The sequence below is a fragment of the Rhipicephalus sanguineus genome, chromosome 3 (assembly GCF_013339695.2).
Source record: "Rhipicephalus sanguineus isolate Rsan-2018 chromosome 3, BIME_Rsan_1.4, whole genome shotgun sequence".
NCBI lineage: Eukaryota > Metazoa > Arthropoda > Arachnida > Ixodida > Ixodidae > Rhipicephalus > Rhipicephalus sanguineus.
Genome location: NC_051178.1, coordinates 4,005,287 through 4,029,500, shown reverse-complemented (window position 1 = coordinate 4,029,500; position 24,214 = coordinate 4,005,287). Strand labels below are relative to the sequence as shown.

At 46.6% G+C, this 24,214-nt stretch overlaps 1 protein-coding gene across 1 annotated transcript; it reads left to right on the top strand.

Annotated features, from left to right (window-relative positions):
- Positions 1–8,245: 8,245 nt before the first annotated feature.
- On the top strand, positions 8,246–12,061 carry LOC119388419 (uncharacterized). The gene is made up of 6 exons (XM_049414374.1): positions 8,246–8,835; positions 8,929–9,044; positions 9,590–9,806; positions 10,276–10,502; positions 10,614–10,695; positions 12,039–12,061. Exons 1-6 carry the CDS (start codon positions 8,658–8,660, stop codon positions 12,059–12,061), a joined length of 843 nt encoding a protein of 280 aa, XP_049270331.1. The 5' UTR covers positions 8,246–8,657.
- The last annotated feature ends 12,153 nt before the right edge of the window (positions 12,062–24,214 follow it).

Genomic DNA, 24,214 nt, shown 5'->3' with positions numbered 1-24,214 from the left:
TTCGAAGGTTAGCGTTCGCGCGCGGTTCAGAGACTTTACAAAAAGATGCGGACGAGTACAGGTACATCAAATACTTGTTTTCGCGGCAATTGAGTGCGTGACAACAGGGCACCACACATATAAAGAGATGACCAGACGGGAAAAGGAAGCCTCTTTTGTCCCGCAGACGCGTGCAATTAATCAGCTGCTCTGAGCTTGTTTGTTTTCGGGCGATCGCTCATAACGTGAAGTGAGGCATACGCGATGTTGCACTGTTATCTTTTCATTTACTTTGGTTTGTCTTGTTTTTTTAAAAGGCAGACGCCTTAGATGGCTCAACAAACACGAAAATTGACCGTTGTCGTCCCGCGTCGCCAACAAGAGTGATGCACGAAATCATCACGTGGTAACGTCACCATGACGTCACAGATAAAAAATTGTGACGCCACTATGACGTCACTCAACGTGACGTCATATGATGACGTCATCACGTCATACGGTCGCTTTGCATTGCCTCCGTGATGTGGGGCTGATCACGGAGGCAATGTAAAAGCATCTAGGTGAGGTGCAGAAAGCTTTCAGTGCCTTCGATCCTGTGGGCAGTCCGAAACCACTTTATGTGCAAAATTTCGGAGAGGGGCGGGGGAGGATCAATGCATCGACTGACGAAGAGAAGAAGATGGCTTTCGTTTTCCAGTCGAATTGCATAAGGGACCGTGTTTTTTTTTTCAAGTATTTTTTTTCGCATACATTTTACCTATTCGGTCAGTTCTCCAAGATATATGGGTAAGTCTTACATGTTCACATCGATATTGGTGACCACCACGATCACCTGACGGAGACAAATCGTCAGACGTACAACACATCGCCAGAATTATATATGGCCAAGGAAAGCTGGTTTGCGCGCCACACGCCATATTATTACTATTGTCAGTCGTTACGCTAATGGCAAGCACGTCATGCTAGTGATGCTATGACCTATCGGTCATGTTAGGCATACATCTGTGCCTCTCCATGCCAATTTTCGTGTATTAACCAAGTGAACGCGTCACGCGAGTTACGCGAGTAATTTTTTTACTTTTGGTACCGCGGCCACGCCGACGGACACGTTCGGCTTCGCATGAAAAGGCTTGAAACAGCAGAGCGCGGGAGACAGCCTTGTAAAAGAAATCGAACGCACGAAATAAAAGAGAGGACATGAAGGGCGTTGTTGAGTAGCATGCCGTAAGACTTTGCATGCGCGCAGTATCAGTGCGTTTTTCCTTCTTTTAGGGGCGAAGCTCCTTAAAGGCCAACTCCGGCGATTTTTTTGCCATGTCAAAGTAATTGTGCTTTTATGTTCCTGAGACGCTCCTGTTACGGGCCCGATAGCAGAAATACTCGGCAAATTGGAGAATAATTTTAAATAAGCAAAAAAGCGCAACACCGAAACCGAAACCTAACCGAGTGTACTGTCTACGTATGACGTAGACGTTGTTACGAACGAACCGGAAGTCGTGCAAGGCATGCCGGTCACGCCGGCGCGGAGTATGAAAACTGTGACAGCCGGGACGACCAGCGAAGCGCCGGCCAAACCAACGCTGTCTGTCGCCTTGTGCACAGCAGACGCTCGCTGTAGCGGCCTAAGCGCCGGTGCCCTCGGCTGCGTCACTTCCGCCGCCTTGCCAACACTGACGTCACAGACGCAATGTTGCCAATGATTGTGGGAAGCCAGGAGGGCGTTTGCAGACAATCTGCGCATGTCTCAAGCCTGTAATTTGGCATAAATGACGGAAACGTGCAAAGGAACGTACCCAGCGAATTTCACTGAGATCCATTGACCTCGAAAAATCGCCGGAGTTGGCCTTTAAGGCGGCACCCGTTCGTCCCTCGTAGTCGTAGTAGTGCGTAACCAGTCGTAACGCCAGTACCAGATCTTGACCTCCAAAGTGGTGCCGGTGGGAGATTTTTCCTGTGCGTTGTTGAACAATAAAAAATTCGCAGCGTGCGCGTTAACTAAAAGCCGAATTCTTCTGTCTCTCATTCCCCATTAGCAGCCATTGGCATGTTCCAGTAGGAAACGTAAGTAGAAGTATAAGTGTAAGTGTTAGCTAAAAGCCGACTTCTTCTGTCTCTCATTCCCATTAGCAGCCATTGTTTACCTCCAAGGTAGTGCCTGGTGAGATTTCTCCTGTGCGTGATTAAACAATAAAAATTTTGTTCAAAACGCCGTTGATTGATGAAATAAACCAACGAAAGACGCCAGATGTTTTCTAAAAGCAAAACGAAGGAACGCCAGATGTTTCTAAAGCAAAACGAAAAGACGCCAGCTGCTTAACGAAAGACGCTAGATGTTTTCTAAAGCAATGGTTTTCTAAACAATGAAAATTCACAGCGTACATGTAAAATTAAAGTGAGCTGCAAGTCGTCATAACTCATCGAACCTTTAGTATGAACGCGCCCGATCTCACGTCGGTGATGATGTACTGGGCAGAATTCACGGAAGATTCACGGTTTACCGATGAACCTCCGCAGCTTCGCCCACTCATCATCATTCACTCCGTGGATATGCTGTGATTTTTCGTATCTGTAGTTTCTTTTTCTGTATCTGCAGGTTTTCTAACGTGCCCAATTGCATGCACATATTATTAAGTGTTTCCAATACTGTTTTGCACTTTGTGCGGCAGATGCAGGGCGTCGTTTATTTGTCTCTTTTATTAATAATAATATCTGGGGTTTTACTTGCCAGGACCATGATATGATCATGAGGCACGCCGTAGTGGAGTGCTCCATGAATTTTGACTATGTGGTGTTCTTTAACCTGCACTGACATCGCACAGTACACGGGGCTCTAGCATTTAGCCTCCACCTAAATGCGACCGGGATCGAACCCGTGACTTTCGGGTCAGCAGCCGAGCTCCGTCTATACCACCGTGGCGAACGTATCTTTTAAAGCTTTTAAATGCCTCCTCAAACGCGAAATTTGACCATCGGCGTCCCGCGTCTACGGCGTCAGCGTACCATGACGTTGGGGACGAGGCATGCAAAAAATCATCGTCACGTGATGACGTCACCATGACGTCATCACTGCTTCACAAATTTTGGCGTGACATCATATGATGCCGTTATCACAAGACATCGTAGCCATAGAGTTATGATCGTAGCTTGGTCAAAAGTGGGCAGATCACGCAAAAACAATTACACAAATGAAACACAATTTACACAATAAAACACAACCGCCACTAGTCGATTCACAGTGATCGTAAATGAATAAAAAAAACAGAAACTGCGTAATTATTTAAGACAGGACAAAAATGTAACCTTGAAACACAGAAACAGGGAAGGATAAAAAACGTAACTGCACACATACATACATGGGCATCCCACCAGCACAGAAGGCGTACTTGAAACACGGAAAGAAATATAAAAAACACGAACCCGCCGTGGTTTTAGTTATGGTGCTTGACTGGTGACCCGAAGGTTGCGGGATGGCATCCCGGCCGCAGCGGCCCCATTTCGATGGAGGTGAAATGACAGCGTACTTAGATTTAGGTGTACGTTAAAGAACAGATGGTCAAAATTTCGGGAGCCTTCTCTCATAATCATATCGGGGTTCTTGGGACGTAAATTCTCACAAATAATTATTTTTAGGAAAAAAGAAGGATCTGATCTGCAGACAAACACGCATAATATATTCCATGATACATTTCAAATCACAAAAATAGCGAAAGCAAAAATCAAAGGCAGATACAGGACCAACCAAGCGCAGTAAAGAATGTTTGCGAATAAAAATGCAGGATTCATGCATACGTGAACCAAAGCATTTTAAGCATGTAGCTGATATCAGCGTGTCCATTTATTACGCAAGGTTAACACCGGCGGAAGTTATCCTTGCATGTGCATTCGAAATACCGGCCGGAAACTTACGCTGCAAGTGCATAATGTGTTCTTCGGATGCCGCTTTACTGTCCAAAGAAACCTCGTATCTTCTAAAACGATACAGCTCCCGGCGTTTCTGGAATCATTGGTGCACTGCGGCACGCAACACCCGGCCATGGTGACGGTAACGAGCGCATAAAACTGGAGGGAAACGAGCACCGACCTAAAAACAGCACGCGCGCCACGCACAAGTGACCGGGCGGGGATTCAAAATGGCGGCCACGCTGCCGCCAAGGCCGAGGAGGCGGCACCTGCCCTTTCAAAAGCTGATACCACTCTAAGCGGGGGCGCGCGCAAATCGGGAAATTTTGTGGGATATATTGAAAGGAATGGGCATAGGCGACGACTGTATACAGCTTTTGAGGGAGATATACCGAGAAAATACAGTTTGCATAGAATGGGAAGGAATGAGTAGCAAAGAGAACGTTGAGATTAGTAAGGGGCTGAGACAGGGATGTCCTTTGTCCCCGCTGTTATTCATGCTGTACATGGTGAATATGGAAAAAGCGCTAGAAGGTAGCAACTTTGGTTTTAATCTGTCACATAAACAGGGCGGCGTGATGATTGAGCAGAAGCTTCCAGGATTATTTTATGCTGACGATATTGTCTTATTTGCTGACAGTCGAGATGATATATAACAGCTGGCGGATATATGCGGAAGGGAAGGGGAAGCTCTAGGACTAGGATTTAGTGTAACAAAATGTGGATTGATGGTATTCAACAAGGAGGTTTAAATAATAACCTCCTTCCCACATGAAAGTGGCATGTGAATTCCCAGCTGGAAATCAGGTTTCCAGCCTGGTTTTCAGCTGGAAACGGCTCTTCAGGCTTGAAATTTTCCATTCCCAGCTGGAAATTGTGGTAATGAAAACCATTCCAGGCTGGAAATCGTATTTCCAGCATGGATATGGAAATAATTCCCGACTGGAAAGCCATTTCCAGCTTGAAGTTTCCAGTTCCAGTTGGGAAGTTATATTTCCAGCTGGAAATTTTTCCAGCTTCAGTTGGGAATAATTTGCATGAAATTTTCCTGAGCAAGGAAGTGGTATAGTTGACAAAAGGAATTCCAGCTGCCCAAAGATTGATCTGCATACAAGCGATAGCAGGTTAAGTTTACAATGCAGACCGTTTAGACATGACTTAGAACAGTGGTTCTCAAATGAGGGTCCGCGAGGTCATTTTTCGGGGTCTGCAAAAGCCACGCTTGCAAAAAAAAAAGTTTTTTGAATCCCACAACTTGCTCTCTACGCGAGGCGGTAAATGCAGGAGAACGATCCTCAGGTCACGTGGGCATAAAGTCACGTGATCAAAGCGATGGCTCATCTAGGTACATCTTCACCTAGGAGCAGAGAGTGTGTCTAGGGACGGTTTAGGTACAACCACCGAACACGCGGAACACGTAGTACAATCGCGTGGTGCGTGATGGGTGTGTGTGAGAGGCATGAACGGGGTGGGCGTGTGTCCACAGCTTCCGAGCTAGTAAAGTTGCGTTAATTCGTTGCCACTTAAAACGTGGCAGGCCGTTTCAAGCACGTCTTCATTAGCACTGAAACCGACTCTTGGGAAAAGAAATACAGGCAAGTGAGGTGTGAAAACGCAATGTGAAGTGCTAAATGTTGAGAAAGCGCCTATGAACCAAATGTGCTGGCAACAGCTAGGTTGAGGCATTTTCATTGGTGTCATGTGTGCTGACTCTACGTAGTTTCCGTGAATGGTTTGAGAAGTGTTCTGCGTTTTTTTCCCTTCATGTATTGCATGAAGCTGCACACATTTTAAGTGTCCCGTAGAAATGCTTGTACGCAAGAAGAGTAGCTTGGGCTTGTTCGTGTATGTACATACATAACGCAAGCGGAATAGCTCACACCGAGGCAGGGACGGTGTAAGCAAGTCGACACGAGAGCATGTGTTGTCTTGCTTGCTCCGTCGCTATGTGCTAGCCCTTGCAAAAATTCTGTTAGAGGTCTGTATCAGTCTGATACAGTTTCCTATCAGTTGTACCAGTCTTGTATAAGACTGATACAAAGTCCTATCAGTTCTGATAGACATCCGTATCAGTCTGATACAGTTTCTTGTCAGTGTTACCAGTCTTGTATCAGACTGATACAGGGTCTTACCAGTGCTAACAGTTTTTCAATCAGTCTGATTGGCCATTTCTATGGTGTATATTAGTCTATACCATGGTGTATCAGTGTTTTCTATTGAACACTTGGCGACCATCGCATGACATATTACCATCATTCAATGAGTGCCACTGGTAGCTTTTGAATGCGTAGAATAATGATGTATAATGCTTCATGGTGGTGTTAAGCATAATGAACACACTGAGCTTTGCAAAGCAGGTTTCAGGCTAGATGAACATCTCTTATTCTATGTACAAATGGGGTTGCAGGTGCCAGATAGCAACACAGTTTATACTGACATTCAGGTATCTTAGGAATTTTAAGACACTAGGTATACAAAACTTATCACAGAGCAGTACAAACACAACCTAAAACAACAATACAAACAAAACTTCTCATCACACAGCAGTACAAACACAACTTAAAACAACAATGCAAACAAAACTTCTCATCACACAGCAATACCAACATAACTTTTAAATTTTTAGCTTATAGGGCCAGTAAACATCCCAGGACACTAAACTTCATATTTAGAGTACAATTGTGTCCTAGTGTGAAATGAGCATGCTAATGCAATAATTTTTTGAAACGGTGCGGAGTTGAAAGCCTCGGTGTCTGGGTGCTGCGGTTTCATGCTTTCACGAGCCAAGCTAGCCCTAGCTGCCTCCCCCACATAGTGCTTTGCCTTTAATGATGTGGCACTACATCTGTGCCATAATCCATACTGGATGAAATCCTTTAAAGGGGGGATGAACCGCTTTTCCAAGTAATAATTGAATGACCTCAGGGTCGAAGTTTATTGCCTCGCAAATCCACTGCCACAAAAATTTCAAAGCGAGCGGAATTACAAGAGTTTGTTGTGCACTTTAAGCGCTTTCTCTTTTCTCTCGGCCATCCCGACAAGGTGCGTTGGAAGCTATAGGGAGGAATGGCACTGAGGAAATACGTTATGTCAGCACACATCATGACCTAGAGCATGTTTGATGAAGCACGACTGCTTTTTCCTGTTGCAGTTCCCATGCACGAGTGTGACTATGTAACGTTAGCAGATTATGGACAGCAGTGCCAGCATGTGGCAGCACCCTGTGGCAAGCAGCACATCTGATCGAAACGCTGCTCTTGATTTATGTTGGCTATAGGCCAATATCTATCTGTTGCTATCTGTTGTTTTACACCATACAGCAGGCATCCGAAAGTCCGAAGAAAGTGAGTACAGGCATCTATATATATGAAAAGAGGGCACCTGAGAAATTCGCAACATCGCATTCCGCTTTTCAAACTCTCCTTGCCGTGCACAGCTGCAAGATTTGGGTGAGATGTTTATAGCAGCGTCTGTTATCCACAGGATGTCTTTTCACCAAGGGCTGGAACAGACCTGTTTAATACTTGCATGTAATCTTGCCAAGATTTATGAACATCAAAAAGCATGTACTAATAAAGGCCAAAGCATTTGACCGCAAAAAACACAAGAAACTGCCTACCATAGTAAAAGTTCAATTGTGAAGACAACAGCGATAGAAATGGTCAAGAAAAGTCAACTTTTGATTGCCCTACCACGTTAAACTCAAATTAGACTGACTACATTTGTCACTGACACCCAGTAATCAGTCTCTTTCAAACAAGTTTGGTACATCAGCAACATAGCAAACTCGTCCAACTTTCATGTGCACGCACACTCTGTCCACATCCTCCGGTAGAAGAACAACTTTTTTTCGCTATCACTATGTGCATAACTGAGACTTCGGGGGTCGCTCATACTTGCATCGTCGCGAGCCGAATCTGCAGTTTGGTCGGAATCGCTTGAGAGCGAACTCTCCTCGAAGTCGTACGTGTCGTCGGGATCAGGATTTCCATCGCTGTCACCGTGTGCATCACTGAGACTTCGAGTGTCGAACGCCGCTACTCCAGAACCACCGTTACCAGCTAAAGACTGAGGAATGTTCTTGCTAGAGCGTGGCTGGCTGGCAGATTGCGCCTCCGCCGCTTTTTGATATAGGCTCGTTGACCGAGGTACTACATAATGCGATCCAGGCTCCAAATAGCGCTTCCTTCTTTTTGATCGAGGCTGTGGTTGAGCTGAATCCATCTTTCGTCGAACTGAACGCGAACTTCAAATAGCGCGCTTCATGGAGTCCACGCAAAGTGAGGCCGCGATGAACAATCTAAGCGGGTCCAAGATGCATAGACCGAGGCTTCACATTCACACCCTGCTTGCCGTGCCTTGAAGATGGTGCGCGGCGCGGAAACGATGATAAACTATGATGTAACATCGGAGATAACGTGCAACGAGGTAGGGCTCCTCAGGTCACACTCGATTGCCATTATGGCCATCACGATGGCCATGATGATGATGATGATGCGACCAACGGACCAACGCGAGCGACACCAGGCTAGCCACCCTAACCAGGCGACACTATGTTCATTGTTGTTTATTTTTTATTTACGGTGAGTTAAAAAAAATTACCGTGTAAACTTGTAAAAACATGAAGCAAATTTTCTTAGTTTTTTAAAAACGAAATTGCATTTTGTTGAGACCCACAAATGGTACCGCCATCGTCATGAACAGCGCGTTGGTACGTACGTTTTTGTTGTGTGTGTTGCTGAGTGGTAGCGCGCGTCCATGTGCATTTCTTCGGCGGCATGTTCGCGTACGTTCGTTTCCGCGACGACAACGAAAAGCGAATCGTCCCAGTGGCTGCATGTAAACACCTCAAGCCGAACGATACGAGCGATTTTAATCCTCGCAAATGGTACAAAGTCTTCTGGAAAGATGAAACACACTGCGACCACTACCACGCTCAAGTGATTAGGCTTTACGGTAAGTGCATGACCGCCTCTTTGTTTTCCAAATACAAAAACAAAGATGAGGAAGCAGTCATTCTGAAATTATCCATTCGTCATGTTTTTTTAGCTACCGAGGACGATGCAAGGAAGGCTACCGAAAAACGAACTTCCATTCCTCAAAGACCTGGCAGCGACTCCTCCTATAGCTGCAGTTCAAATGAAGTGGATGGATCGTTTGAAGAAGTAAGTGCAGTCAGTTGCAATCGCTCACATTGCAGCTGATGTGCTACTTTGCGGCCTAATTATTACCGACAGCCAATTTTGATCTGCACGTGGTGCCGTATCACACATGGTGCAGCGATGCTTTGATCAATGCCTCCTACGAGGCATTGCTCTGATATACCCCCCATCCCCATTGGAGATATATCAGAACATCGCTGCTCCACTACCGCATGGACGTCGGTGCGGTCGTATTTGCTATTGCAGGTGGGGGTAAAGTTGCAATATACCGAAGAGCTATTTATTTTATTCTTATATCTTTGTGTGAGCGCAGCCTATAGTCATTTTTTCTGTACAAGTCACTGGTTCAGAATTATTTTTGCTAGCGCGGATGGGAGAGCTGACACAGACAAGCGCTTGTCCGAGTCAGCTCTCTCTCTTCGTGCATTCGTGTTTATTCCCGCGCTGTTGAAATTTCCTTCAAGACGCAAATACGCCCTGTTTTTAGTTGCGAACAAGCTATAAGCTGTGAAATTATAATGTTGGGTTAATTGTCTATGCACTTGCAGGAAACGCAGCGTCAAGCTGCTGTTAAACAGAAAATGAAGGATGTGAGCAGCCATTTTAAGAAGCAGCGAGACCTCCTGTTTGGTGATGCTGAGGGAGGAAAAAAGACCGAGAAAGAACTTCTCAAAGAAGTGAATATGCTGAAGGCCGAAAATTCAAAACTCTTGGACCGAATAACAATGCTCGAAAAGGCCCTATGCAGCAAAATTTTCAAAACAGGTTTGATTATTATTTCCTTATAAACTATTGTCATGCACTGCTGCTAGTGTTGTATACATCAGTAAGTTGCACTTTTCTTATAGCGTACAATTTTGCTGAAAGCAGAATGCAATGTAAGCTCATATATCATACGTAGAAGTGATGCGGGCATCTTTTTCTAATCACTTGTAAGTATGCTTCTCCATGCTGTCACAGCATGGTGCTCATATTAAAGAACACCAGATGGTCAAAATTTCTTGAGCCCTCCACTGCGGCGTCCCCCGTATCACATCATGGTTTTGAAATGTGACACCCAACCTATTATTGTACTTTCATAGCATATATCTCAACTGCATGCTCTATTTTATGTTATTTGGCCTTGCACACCCTGGTCTCTCTTCAGTCTGGGACCTAGGAAGCTACTGTGACAATTAAGGGTGCGATTAACTTTCTTTTGCTGCATACGTTTCTGCATACACTTTTATTGCAGAAAAAAACCTCGTTCTGTGCGAGGGCTGCAGCCGCAAGCCAGAACAACAAGTTGCGCCTTTGCCATCGCCATGTGCTGCCACGGTGCAGCTGCCACGCACCACCACCATGCAGCCGCCGCGCACCGCTACCGTGCAGCCACTGCGCACCACCACAGCGACCCCGGGCAGCCCTGAAGTGGCCCACACAAGTGCGAGGGAGGCCGATTACGTGCCCACTGACGGAGAGGTATTGTGAAACTCTAGTGTGCTTTGTCTTAAAGGTATAATGCTTTGTTGTAATGAGAAAATGTGCAGTGACATATTGTTGTGTGCACATCATCTTTAACTTGTTTTATAGGTGCATCTGGGCAAAGGGATCACCATTCCTGAGGGCCTGTACAGCCGCCTCATGAGCACAAAAAGCGAAATCCGCTTTGTTCGTGAGGCGGCCGTTGCCATTTATTCAATGGCAGGCTTGGTTGGGCGGAGTGTAATTGGAACAGCCTCTAACCGGACAAAGGGAGAGGCAAAACCTCCCTTGGATAAAGAAAAAAAGTCACAGTTTCGCCGCAAGGCCGAAGCAATGAATGCGATAGCAAGAAACTAATGCTATATGAAGTGAGGCTCGCCAATGGATACTCTCAGTTTGAACAGCGCTCCTGTTGCAAAGGCGGCCGAAGCAGCGAAGGAAACTAGCGTGCTTCAAGTGTCGAGCTGTGACACTTGATAGTTTGCGCTCATCTTCTGTTTGTTCGTTTAGCGGCGTCCCTTGAGCTCGAGTGGCTTTCGTACGCTCCGTAACATGAGCGCGGACATCACGGTGAAAGCGTGAAACATCCCTCTTCCCCTCAGCACAAGAAAACCGCGCGAGCAGACAGCGGAAGGGCAAGGCTGCGCAAGTATAAGAAGAAGCGAGCGAGCTCGCCGACGACTTTTAAATGCGCCTGTCGGGCTCCTAACGCCATCTCGCTGGTAATGAAGAAACGCTTATAAGCGCAGCCGTCTCTGAGTCCGTCCAGCGGTAAAGTGTGTGTATATAATGCTCGCCGTTACTTACGTGGAGGATCTGCGTTTCGTGGCGTAGTGGCTAGCGCCACTCGCTGCGGAGGAAGAGGTCCCTGGTTCGATTCCGCGCTTCGGAAGCATTTTTCTGAATTATTTTTCTTTGGGGCTTTTATATATATATACATACTTATACATATACGGTGCATGACGGCGGCGACGGCGACGGCAAAATCCAGCCGAGACTGTCCATATAATTGCTATCGCAATAATACGCTGTGCTTTCTGGTAGGTAAAATTTCCCAGTCTGACTGGAGTTTATGAAAGTAGTTGGCTGCATTTTTGTGCATAATAGTAAGATCAGCCGAGATTCCACTGCCAACTTGTGTTATAACTACTTACTAAGGCTTCAAGCCTCGTGTTTTTGTCTACTGGAGCTGGACACTTATGCAAGTATCAACAAACTAATTAAAAAAAACAGACTGATAGCACTCGTATTTATTTCCTTGTCATATTAACTCCTCTGTTTCGAGTGCATATAATTGTCACCTAACAAGTGCCCATAATTTGCTTTGTTTTTGATCATGCAGATTTCTTCAACCATTTTTTGAAAAGCAATTTTCCAATTGGAGAGGTCGAGCAAAAGAAGATACTAAATAAGGCGCTCGCAAACAAAATTAACGATTTGATGAAATCAAAAGATTAAGAAGTCAATGGAACATCAAATAAAAGATTTTGTTTGATTTCTGTGTTCATCTGTGTCCTGCTTACTCTAATGCAGTGGCCCACCTGCCAGTCGGCTAAGCACCGATTCACTTGTGGGCTTATATGCAGTAGAATGGTACTAGACTGGTACACCCATAGACTGATACACCTATAGACTGGTGCACCCATAGACTGATACACCTATAGACTGGTGCACCTATACACTGGTACACCTATAGACCGATCCACCTATAGACTGATACACTTATAGACTGATACAACTATAGACTGATACACCTGTCAATAAACTGATAGCCTATCAGTTTTTCTATCAGAATTTTTGCTAGGGATACGTTACGCCTTGCTCCCGACACAGTTTAACCGGTTGTTTACTCCGGTTGTTTACGCCTTTGTTTTTGCTGTTGCCAAGGCCTCTTCTCCATGGACATTTTTTATGTGCCTTTTTAAATTGCTCGCATTTGAAAAAGCCTTGTCGCAGAAAGTGCAGATCTTGTCAAGTCTCGTGGAGGTGCTAGCGCGCGCCCCGGCGCTTTCGCTGCCGTCCATCGAGAGCGTCCGTCAGGAGAAAAGAATCGCTCTCCGCTAACTCGGGAGACGGGAACTCGAGGCTCACTTGTTGCGGGATCGGCAGGAACTGTAGGTAAACTGGGAAAACTTGGCATCGCCTCATAGGGAATAATCGAGCTCTTGATTTCTCTCGTGGTTGACGCTGCACCGTCCCTAGAATTCCCCAGAAAGCGATGTTATACGGAGCGGTGACGTCTGCATCGAACTAGCCAATGAGAGCGAGGATCACCCTCCTGGAGTGACCTTACCTGGAGTTACCGCTTCGCGCTCTCTACGACGCCGCGGCCATGAAAAACGCCGCACTGCCGCGGTTTGTTCGCAGTGTCTCCTTCCACCGGGTGGAAGGAGACGTTAGGTGGGCAAAGCGTTCGGTTCACCCATATAGCCGCTTAAAACCGGCTTGACTTGGCTTGAAGTGTATAAGTAGGTAGCGGCAGAGTAGCGTTCAGGCCCGTTTGTGTGGCTTGCGTTTACTTGCGTGGTGAGTGTTGGCAGAGGAGGCACACTACTGTACTGATGTTGATATTGAGCGTGAACTGTGTGCATTAACGAGAACTGTGTGTGTTGTAGAAGTCGTAGCAAATCGTTGCCGCTTTTGTTGCGATGTCCTCCGGTTCAGTGGACCACTGCCAAATCTATAAGCAATGATAACGAGCTGTACGAGCATGAGATAAAGGCCATGTGCTACGTGATTTGTGAAATGTGTCTGTTTGACGCACAGCTTGTACTGTGGCGTACGTGTATGTGTGGTAAGTGCGTGCTCTGCGTGGCCCGTTTATGTGGCTTGCGTGGTGGGTGCTGGCAGGGGAGGCACGGCACTACGCACTACTGTACTGGTGTTGATATTGAGCGTGAACTGTGCGCATTAACGAGAACCACCTCTGACCGTAGGGACGTGATCGCGTTGTGTATGTTGTAGAAGTCGTAGCAAGTCGTTGCCGCTTTCGTTCCTGCGATGTCCCCCTTTTCAGTGGACCATTGCCAAATCTATCAGATATGATAACGAGCTGTACGAGTATGAGATAAAGGCCATGAGTTACGTGATTTGTGAATGTCTGTCTGACGCACAGCTTGTACTGTGGCGGACATGTATGTGTGGTAAGTGCGTGCTTTGCGTGGATCGATCGCTTACAGTTGGAAAGTCATTTGGGCGAAGTGTACTTGAACCATCACTTTTATTTAACGGTGCGTCTAGGGTTACGTCCAGACGTAACTGTAGCCGTCGCTATCGTTACGCCCAGACGTAACTGTCCACGGGGTCCACGGTGCAATTCTGCCTCCGTGGTTACGCGTCCTATGCGCAGACTAAAACAACTCCTTGGTGTTTTTAATCTACTATCCCTGAGAATATTTGACGTAAGTTAGGGGTGGTCACCTTGTGGTCGGTGTGAAAGGTAAGACGTTTACACCTATCCACTGTAACTGTAACGTTCAGCACGGCCGCTCGCTGAATTAAGCGGCCATACATTCAGTATCACTGTCGTATCACCGATTTACCAGCATCACTTATGTATTGAGACGTGCGTGGTTTGTTTTGCCGGACTGTTTCGCGTATCAGCAGCTCTGTTGTCGAGACAGACCAGCTGACGCACTTTAGGAAGACGTTAATTTCGGCCTCCGCCGGAGCCACGCTGCCTTCAGCCATCGTCTCGGGTGCTCATGACCAGGATTTGGGGACATATGCACGTAGCGCCATCTGTCGTCGGTGACTGCGGTGGCCTGCCGTAACTGAATGGGACAGGGGCGAAAAAAATCATATCTGACGAAAAAAGATAGTTATCAAAAGCGACTCCCGGTTCTATACAGAAGAGACTTATTTGAACATTCTGTTAAAATTACAGTGTGGCACTACAAACCGCGTGGCTTCCCAGAGTGTTTAAATTTTTACAATGGGGCCCCATGTGTTCCCAATGGGCGGTGTTCAATTGTCCTGGGAAGCCACACGCGTCGTAGTGCGATACTGCAATTTCACCAAAATGTTCCAGTAGGTCTCTACTGTATAGAACCCCGAGTCGTTTTTGATAGCTTGCTTTTTTTCAAGAGATGTGGGTTTTTTTCGCGTATTACCCATTCAGTTATGGCAGGGCGCCGTCGCTACCACCGAGAGATGGCGCCACGCACAGATGTCCCGAAATCCTGGGAATGGCCTTTTCCTTAGCTTCGTTGAGGCGGTCAACCTCAGTTTGGGGCAATCACGGTTAGTGAAATAAAAGTGAAATAACTGCAGGTCTCCATCGAACTTGATGTAAGTACGGTTTGCGTGCCCGTGTTGATGTATCACACGTCCACTAGGGTTACGTCCATAGACTCCATACAATAACAATCGGTACAGCTGCCCCGCGTGTGTACACATAAATGTCGTCTTTAGAAAGCCTCCTTCCGTCCAGTTATGTTGGTGCAGCCTACTTGGCCTACTCGCAACACATTGTTGCGAGATTGGGCTCACCGTCGCGGCTTTAGAAGTGTAGTATGGATGGGCGGTCGGCGGCACATATCCAATTAAGTGTTGCACATCCAAGAAAGCGCGTTGACTACAGCCCAATGGTGGTATATACGCCCTCCATTGCCACATTAATGCACGAAGCCGTCCTAACGTTCCTATTACGTGTGTGAGAAGTGCAATCCGCCAATCAATGGGGTACTGGCCTTCGGCGACAGTCGTGTTTTCCACTGTGCTCGATGTTTTGCTTAGGTTGTGTTCTGCCCATACTACAATATAAATGGTGTTGTGCGACTGAACTAATATACTTCTTGCTGTAGCGGCTACAAAAAAAAAAGCCTGTATTTCTGTGTAATTATAGTTGAAGTGGAACTCTGTCCACTCTGCTTTTCTGTTTGCATGATTCCGTGTACCTCTCTAGAAGTGCGTGACTTGAGGTCTTTTTTAGTGCTAACCGGCCTTTGCAGACTATAGTTCATGCTTGGTATCACAAGGATTTCTAAATCGCCAACGCTTCACGAGATTGCGAACAGCCATTTACGAAAAGTCCTTAAAACACAGTGCTCTCCCGACTGACTGGAAAATGGCATCTGTTGCTCAATCTGGCCCGCGCAACGTTATCAATAACTACCGCCCCATTTCACTCACTTCTGTGTGCTGCAAAATTCTTGAACACGTTTTATATACCGCCATTGTTAAGCATATAGGTAGTAATTCTTTATTTAACTCAAACCAGCACGGATTTAGACATGAACTATCGTGCGTCACACAACTGGTAGAGTTCACACATGTTTTAGCAGCAGCACTGGACGATAACTCTTCGGTTGATTGTATTTTCCTCGACTTTCAGAAGGCGTTCGACACCGTTTCGCACTACTTATTACTGCAAAAACTGTCCAGCTTTGACATTAATCCCCAAGTTATTGCATGGGTTGCTGAATATTTACGTGAGAGGCGACAATGCGCAGCAGGGGCGTAGCCAAGGGGGGGGATGGGGGGGGGGGTTCAAACCCTCCCCGAAATTTTTCAGTTTTGCTTGCGTATATAGGCACGCACACATACAAACGCACGCACGAACATACATAAAGTATGGTTGAACCCCCCCCCCCCCCGAAAAAAATTTCTGGCTACGCCCCTGATGCGCAGTTGTGAACGGCGAACAGTCTGCATGTAACTGATGTTACGTCAGGGGTGCCTCAGGGATCAGTACTGGGACCCCTTCTTTTCTTACTTTATATCAATGAGATTAACGAAAACGTACAATATCATATTAGGCTATTTGCAGATGACTGCATATTATACCGCAAAATTACCTCTGAAACTGACTGATCTGTGATCCAAAACGACTTATGTGCGATACACGCATGGTGTGAGCGATGGGAAATGAAACTGAAGCTTAAGAAAACGGTGTGCATGAGGTTCACCAAAAAAAAAAAAAGTCCAGGTGAATTCGAATACACAATAAACTGCTCACCGGTAAAAATGGTGTGCGAATACAAATACCTAGGCGTTTACTTTTGCCCCTCTTTATCATGGAGTCGGCATGTGGATTTTACCGTAGGTAAAGCTTGTCGGAGTTTGGGATTTTTGCGACGAAATACACGTGCATTTCCACAGCAAACCCGGGAGTTATTATATAAAACATACGTAAGATCAGTGCTGGAATACGCGTGCTGCGTGTGGGACCCTTCAACAGCATCAAACAAAGAAAGATTAGAAAAAGTTCAGTCCATGACGGCAAGATATGTGCTTAATATACCCATGTATGACAGACAGTTTAGTTCAACGGAATCTAAGGCGATATTAAAATGGAAGTCTCTGCAGCATGCGAAGAGCGTCATTTCGACTGAAGCTATTAAACAGCATATATCATTTTCATACTCGAATTCCCCGTGACGTATACATTAACCGGCCTCACTACACATCAGCACGCAAAGATCACGAACACAATTAAGATAAGAGAATATAAATGCAATACATCGTCCTTCAGCAACTCTTTTTTTCCCAGAACTATCAGTCAGTGGAATCGACTTCCTTCCACAATTGTAGGAATTTCGTCTAATGACGCATTCTTTTCTGCAATAAAAATGATTGAATCTTTTGACCACTGAGCCTTAAAAGAAATCATGCGTACGCCTGGTAATCACCATGATCTATACTGTATCCCATTTGTGTTGTTTTCTTTTAGTGCTTCCTTTGAATCTTGTGCTGTACTATATATTTACCACTGCCGCGCTTTGTTGTAATTACTGTTCGCATTGCCATTAACTATTATCACTGTGCTTTCTGTTTATTTTAGATTGTTTTCCCAATGTATACGACATTTTTGATGTAGCTGTGTTCGACGCAGCTGTGTACGTTTGTGTCGGCGTAGAATAATCTACATTTACATTTGCACCTGCAACTTTCATGCTTGTTCTTCTTCTGTACCCCCCCCCCCCTCTGTACGTAATGCCTGTATGGGCGCTATGGGTATTAAATAAATAAAATAAAATAATAATTGTGTCTCAAAAATTCTGCATGCACACCTCCATACCGACACGTGCATGCACTCACTTATTAAAAATATAAAACAGCGCTTTTTTAAACACAAGACGAAGGAAAGAAGAGATGTATGTGTCCCTCCATTCCTTCGTCTTGTGTTTAAAAAAGCGCTGCTTTATATTTTTACCATGGAACCTCACCAACTCGCCCAATTTGCGTGTCTTGCTCACTTATTAGTCTGCATACAAGCCTTGGAAATTTAGATGCTTGTTTATATCGTGCAGACATACGTACAAGCATTTGATGCTGTGCTAACACAACGGAATAGGCTGCCCTCTGAGGACGCGCGCAGGACGTTGGCACACTAGCGAACACGGTGTGGCTAGCAGACGACGCAGGGAGCCATAATCAGCTGCTAAAGTTACGTCCACCGTGTGATTCACAATGCGCACTTAAGTTTAATAATTATCTTGCCAGTCTCAGTGGTTGGCTCGTGTCACTGGGACGCTGTCGCTTCGCGGTGCGCCGTCGTCGCTCCACTATTTTGCTCGAGTGGCTGGTGTCACTACAGCAAGAGTACGGAGCGCGACGTGGGCTGGGGCGTTCACCGCTGCCACCAAGGCGATTTCCTTAAACAAAAAATATTACGGCGCCCGTGGAGCACTTAATAAAAAAAGAGAGAGAAGGACAACAGCGAGGTTCGAACCAACGTCCTCGCAGATCCGAGCACGACACGTACTAGCCCGCTGCGCCACTAGAGCCGATCGGTTCGGTGCGTCTGATCTCACGCTGGACGTAACTTTAAGATTTGTTATTCTTACGTCCAGACGTAACTGCAACGGCTCCTATAGTTACGTCTAGACGTAACGCGCTAGACACTCCGTTCTTCCTTTCCATCAAGAACCACTACTATTACAGACATTCACAAATCGCATACACATGGCCTTTATCTCACGCTCGTTATCGTTGCTTATAGATTTGGCGGCGGTCCACTGAACACGGGGACATCGCAGAAACAAAAGCGGCAACGACTTGCACACGAATCACTTTCTACAACACTCTACACAACGCGACCACGTCCCCATGGTTACACCACGGCCAGAGGCGGTTCTCGCGCACACAGTTCATGCTCAAAACCAACACCAGTAGTGCCGTTGGTGCCGTCTCTGCCAACACCCACCACACCACGCAGAAATAAACGGCGGCCTGAACGCTACTCTGCCGCCACCTACTTTTTAAGTGCGAATGCACTTTATAAGCGACCCTGAATCCGCCGTCCCATAGCAACGGCGCGAGGAAAGGAGAGGAGCGTCTGTAGCAACGGCGCAGCGACGTCACAGCCCACGTGACTGCGCGCGCTCCGCCTCCTCATCGCGGTTTGCGCGGACGCGCGCCGGCTCCGCACCGCTCTTCTAGGTGGCATTGGGTGCAGTGCTTCGCCGCTCCTTCTCTCGCCGTTCGCTCTCCCTCCTCCCTGCGCCCCACTCTCCCGTCCGCTGGCTGGGCGCCTCTCGAAATGTGTGCTCGAGACGCCGCTGTGAAACGCCAACGGCGACCACAAGGCTGAGATTATGGCCGTCAGGTACAATGACAACACAAACAGGTGCTGATGAATGTGTAAATAAATGGTTACGGTACAAATCCTCGTCTCGTCATTAATTTATGCCATTAAAATTACTGCGCCGTGTACTCTCGGCGCAAGAAATGCATTCGCATTTCCTCACGATTCCCTTCGGGGAGGTGGGGGCATTTTTTAAGGTTAACACCATTAAAGACAGCGGTCCAATAGACAGCATAAATCATTAGGTCGCCGCAGTCAGCCACAGTTTCGTACAGCTACTGTAGTACAGCACATGGCGGTGCGACAGTTACATGGAATAGTTATTTTAAAGACGATAGTATTTCTTGGGATACCTAAACGGAGAAATTTTGGTCTGTCTTTCTGTTTGTCGGCACGTCCCTCGATTCAACCACTCGGCCAAAGTTGAACCACTTCCCCAAGGGCCAGCGATCTTGAACGGCTGACTAGCTTCATACTTGTGTACATTGTCGACCAAAAAGCAAACATTACGCATATTTGAGGCGCAACATCATTAGGTAAGTATTAGGTGGTGTGTTCCTTTAATAGAAAGTGCATACATACGTAATTCTAAAGACCCTAGTTTCTTAAGCTGCGCTGAAAATGCGACTGCGCGTTAAACTTGACTTACTCCGTGCCCTCTGCACAAGCTCATTGTTGTGTTTCGGTTTCGGTTCTGTATTGCACTGTACGAATGCCATGGAGCGCCGCTCTGGCATTCCTGTTTTAGCCAGGTGACGTGTAAATAAAAGAGTGTGTGGAGAGTACTCGTTGAGTGCGGAAGTTTCTTCTGCTTCAGCGCTTCGTGCCAAACCGCGTGTTCGGGCTGGCTGGCGTTCCCGCCGATCGCGTTGGTCACCGTCGGTCTTTGCCTGCTGCTGCGCCGGGACTACCAGCCCGCAACACAGCACTCATGTTTCCCGACGTATTGCCAGATGACGTCCATATCTCACGCAGCGCCTCTTCTATCGTCTTTAGACGACATTTGCAGCGAAGCACGCAGATACGCGGCCAGTCTTTTTTTTTTGATCAGGTTTAGCTCTGGAAAGTGCTACGAGTGATGACCAGCATGGTCGAGTGGTTTGTATTGCTGTACTGTGTGCGATGTCTTGGATACACCAACGCCGATAAAGGGACAGCGATTTTCTCAGCTCTGAGTGTTCCATTTGGAGGTAAGTTGCACTTCTATATTTCAAGTATAAGTGAACGTTTGCCCCGAATGTTTGTGTGCCTTGTTATCACGGTGTCATGTTACCTGGCTGTGTGTAATGTTTATGTATGCGCGAAGTACGCTACAGGCCGATTTGTGTAAGCAGCCTTTGTCTCCAATAGCCCTGTCCCTGGTAGCACAAGATGTTGCTGCAACATTACAGCAATGTTTCGAACGTTGCGTTTTGGTGCCCAACGTTGGACAACTTATGGTAATGTTGCTGCAACATTGACAACTCCTAAAACGTTGGCATTGCTTTCCAGCAATGTTGATGAAACGTTGTTTAACAATGTTAACGCGATGTCGGTAGACAACGCCGCAGCATTATCCCGTCGATGTAACTGCAACATTCACTCGCGATATTCAAGCGGAACATAGAAACACTTGCCTATGCACTTAGCAAGAATGGCGTGCACGCAAAAAACGCTGCAGGGTACCTTAAAATCACAATATTTTCTTGAAGCACTAGCACATCGCATGCACCTTTTTTTTTAATCTTTCAACTTTCGCGACTTGCCACAACTTGACGCAGTCATGAGCATGTATTGAAGCAGTATCGATAAATGGAGGAGAAAACTTCATCTGCGAAATTAATCACAGCAACGCGAGTTTATGCTGACTTCCTAGATTCTGGGTCGTGATACGGCGCACGATGCAACCGTATATCTCAATGGTCGTCACTTTAAAATGAATAGCACGTAAAAAATTGTGACCACATTTTTTTCTGCATTATCGTAGCCTGTTTTGGCACTTGCGAAGTCCAAACACAACTGCATGTCCAAGCTGTAGCGCGGCCTCCTAGATTCGTACTTGTTACTCGGAGATTTATTCGTTGACAACGAAGCAAAATATCTACTGCGTATGATAACACATATCTGAGAACCTGTTTATTCCACAATAAGTAGTTGTAGGCAACGTCGTCATTTAAAATAAAATAAAATTATATGCGTCTTAGAGGCCATTGTTGCGCTGTTTGCATGCAGCGAAAGTTTGAGGCAACATCTACGGAGATGACGGGCGGGGACAGTGTGGCCGACTATAAGCGCAAACTCGCTGAAGCAAACTAGAGCAACCGTATAGAGCATTATTTTCTGGACTAGAATTTTTTTATAAGCGTGCATACACTTCAAGCAGATTCTCACATTAAACATTACAGCGATCAAATTAAGCTGCACAATCCCGCCTCCAGTACGCCCACCGCGCAAGAACACGTTATAATCAGTTATAATCACATCTTTTGTGCACGCCATGCCGGCGATTTCTCTCATTCTGTTCGAGAACGACCCTCGCGAAGTTCTTACGCGATGGGTCCCTGCAGCATTGGGAAACGTGGTAAGTCCTTTTTTTGGTGTATTTTATTTTATTTGTCGAGCTCTATCTGTTCACTGTCCGAACATTCACAAACTCCTTGCATGCCATGTAGCTCGTGGAGCGTCGAGCTGTTAATCATACTCCGCGGATATGTAGTCATAAAATGAAATCGTGACCAGGTTCAAGGCAGTATAGTTAGGCTAAGCAGACACAACGGACACCGACGTCGTCAGACGTCGTGCGGACACATTTGAATTTGCGCGCCGCAGTGTGATACCTAGAAAACCCGAAATGGAGGCACGAACGTGCCAAGGAAACGTTCAATGCAGCTGCCGCTGTAGCGTTTCCAGTCTAATTTACAGGCCGCATTATTTTATTTATAATAAATCATGTAATAACACCACATATAACTCAGTCCGCTACCATGTGCGTTGCGGTTCGTTCGGTTCGGTTCGTTCACCTGACTTCTGGCAGAAGAGGGAGATGTAGAGGAAGAAGAAATGAGAGAAAAGACAGATGTCATACGAAGAAATATAGAGTGAAGAGAAAGAAGAAGACCATACATTGAAGGAGAATTGAATAAAGAACGAAAAGAAGAGGGAGAAGAAGAGGCACGAGAGGCGACGTGGCCGGCGAGGAGAAGGAGGAAGGCAGAGCGCGCTTGGAACGGGCAGAGGCACGGACGAGCGGTGGTCGTGGCAAGGCGTTCGCCTGAGGTCCGCCAGCACAGCTCCTGGAAATGTGCCCCAGTCTTCGCAGCAACGTACTGTGACCTGGGAGGCGTGACCAGGAGGGCGACCAGCGCGCATCTGCGAGACCCTTCTCCTGAGGACGCGCAGACGTTCTGCGGCTATGCTCCGTGGGTCGCGCACCGGACGACGAGCGGTACAGCCAAAGCAAGTACCTGACGTGGCGTGGACCGGCAACTGCAGCTACCTGACGGTGCAACAGACGGTCGTGCTCTGGTGAAGCAACGCACTTCGCGGACACGACAAGTCGTCGCCTCAGCACCGGAGCTGCCACGTCAACGCCAGTAACCCGTGACGAAACTGTAAATATTTTTATTAGTTTTTGGGATAGTGTGCACAAGGGATGTTTGTTTATATAGTTGGGCTTTCTTCACTACTTCTTATGTAAATAGTTTAGTGGGTTTCTCGCATAAAGCAATTTTTCGTTATCCTCGGTGTTCCTGTGTTGTGCTTAACCATCTAGAGATCATGACAAAATATTGGCGAGCCTGCCAGGATTGATTATCCTACCCAATTGGTCTCTCACTTCACAGGAACATGGATTACGAAAAATTGCTGGGAATCGCTACTGCGCTGGGACTCAGCCGAGAGGAGTCGCTAAGCTTGTTTGAACGCGCGGAAAAGGAAGCTCGCGAGGCACGTGAAGCTGAGAAAGAGATTCTTCTCTTAAAGTTGCGGTTGGCAGACGCCTCTATTCCCAGAGATGATGACAGTAGGTCGTCGGTTTCTAGCGAAAGGGAGTTGCCGAGAGCTAAGAGCATTTGTCCGCGGAAGTTAATGGCTCCATTTGATGAGAAGAGAGATGATTTAGATGCCTATTTACACCGGTTCGAAAGAATTGCTATGGGACAAGGCTGGGATAGAAGCGAGTGGGCGACGGCACTTAGTCTGTGTTTAGTAGGCGAAGCCTTGAGTGTATTTGGGAGAATGCCCGCCTCCGAGTCAATGGACTATGACAAAGTCAAGAAAGCACTGCTTCAGCGGTTCAGGCTGACTGCTGAAGGCTTCCGTGAAAGATTTCGTAAATGTAAGCCCGAAGACGGTGAAACGGGAAAGCAGTTTGTGGGCCGCTTGTCTAACTACTTTGACAGGTGGATGGAGATGGCTGATACTCCCAAAACGTATGAGGGTGTGCGTGACAGCATGGTTAGGGAGCAATTTCTTGCTTGTTGTCACCCGAAGCTATGTGTGTTTCTAAAGGAAAGGAGGCTAGGATCACTCGATGAGGTAGCTGATTATTCCGACCAATATATGGAAGCTCAGGCGATTGGAAATTTAGGACATATGAATAAAGAGAGGATCACAGGAGAAGAAGAGGAGACGAATTTTGAGCCCCGAAATAATGAGCATAGAAAGCAGCAGATGCAGCAACGGTGCTTCCTCTGTAATCGCCTTGGTCATCAAGCCCGTAACTGTCTAGTGGAATGCGGTGTTCAACGGGAAAGAAGTTATTGCCAGGTGTGCAATATGAGAGGCCATAAGACTGAGGAATGCCGAAGGAAACCGCGAGATCAAGTATCAGCGGTGATAGCTAATAGAGAAGGACAGAAAGGTGACAGAAAGGAAACTGAGCTAACGAATATAGTGAGTGCAGCTGTGGCCGCAGCTGGCCTGAAACATATTAATATGCCAGTTGTCAAAGGGACAGTGAACGACAAACGTGTGTCGGTACTTCGAGACTCGGGTGCTAGTACGGTGCTCGTTAGACGAAGTTTGGTCAACGACAGGGAGCTCACAGGAAAAACGTCACGAGTAGTGCTGGCAGATGGGTCAACGAGATATTTCCCGGAGGCCAGAATATTGTTAGACAACCCATATTTTACAGGGCGTGTAACTGCACTGTGTCTAGAAGAGCCCTTGTATGACGTGGTGTTAGGCAATGTGAAAGGCG

Bases quoted from the DNA above. Each gene is read 5' to 3' on its own strand.
- LOC119388419 (XM_049414374.1), top strand. From the start codon at position 8,658: ATGTTCGCGTACGTTCGTTTCCGCGACGACAACGAAAAGCGAATCGTC. The intron at 9,045-9,589 runs GTAAGTGCAGTC...ATGCACTTGCAG, and splicing joins TGGATGGATCGTTTGAAGAA to GAAACGCAGCGTCAAGCTGC. The intron at 9,807-10,275 runs GTTTGATTATTA...CTTTTATTGCAG, and splicing joins CAGCAAAATTTTCAAAACAG to AAAAAAACCTCGTTCTGTGC.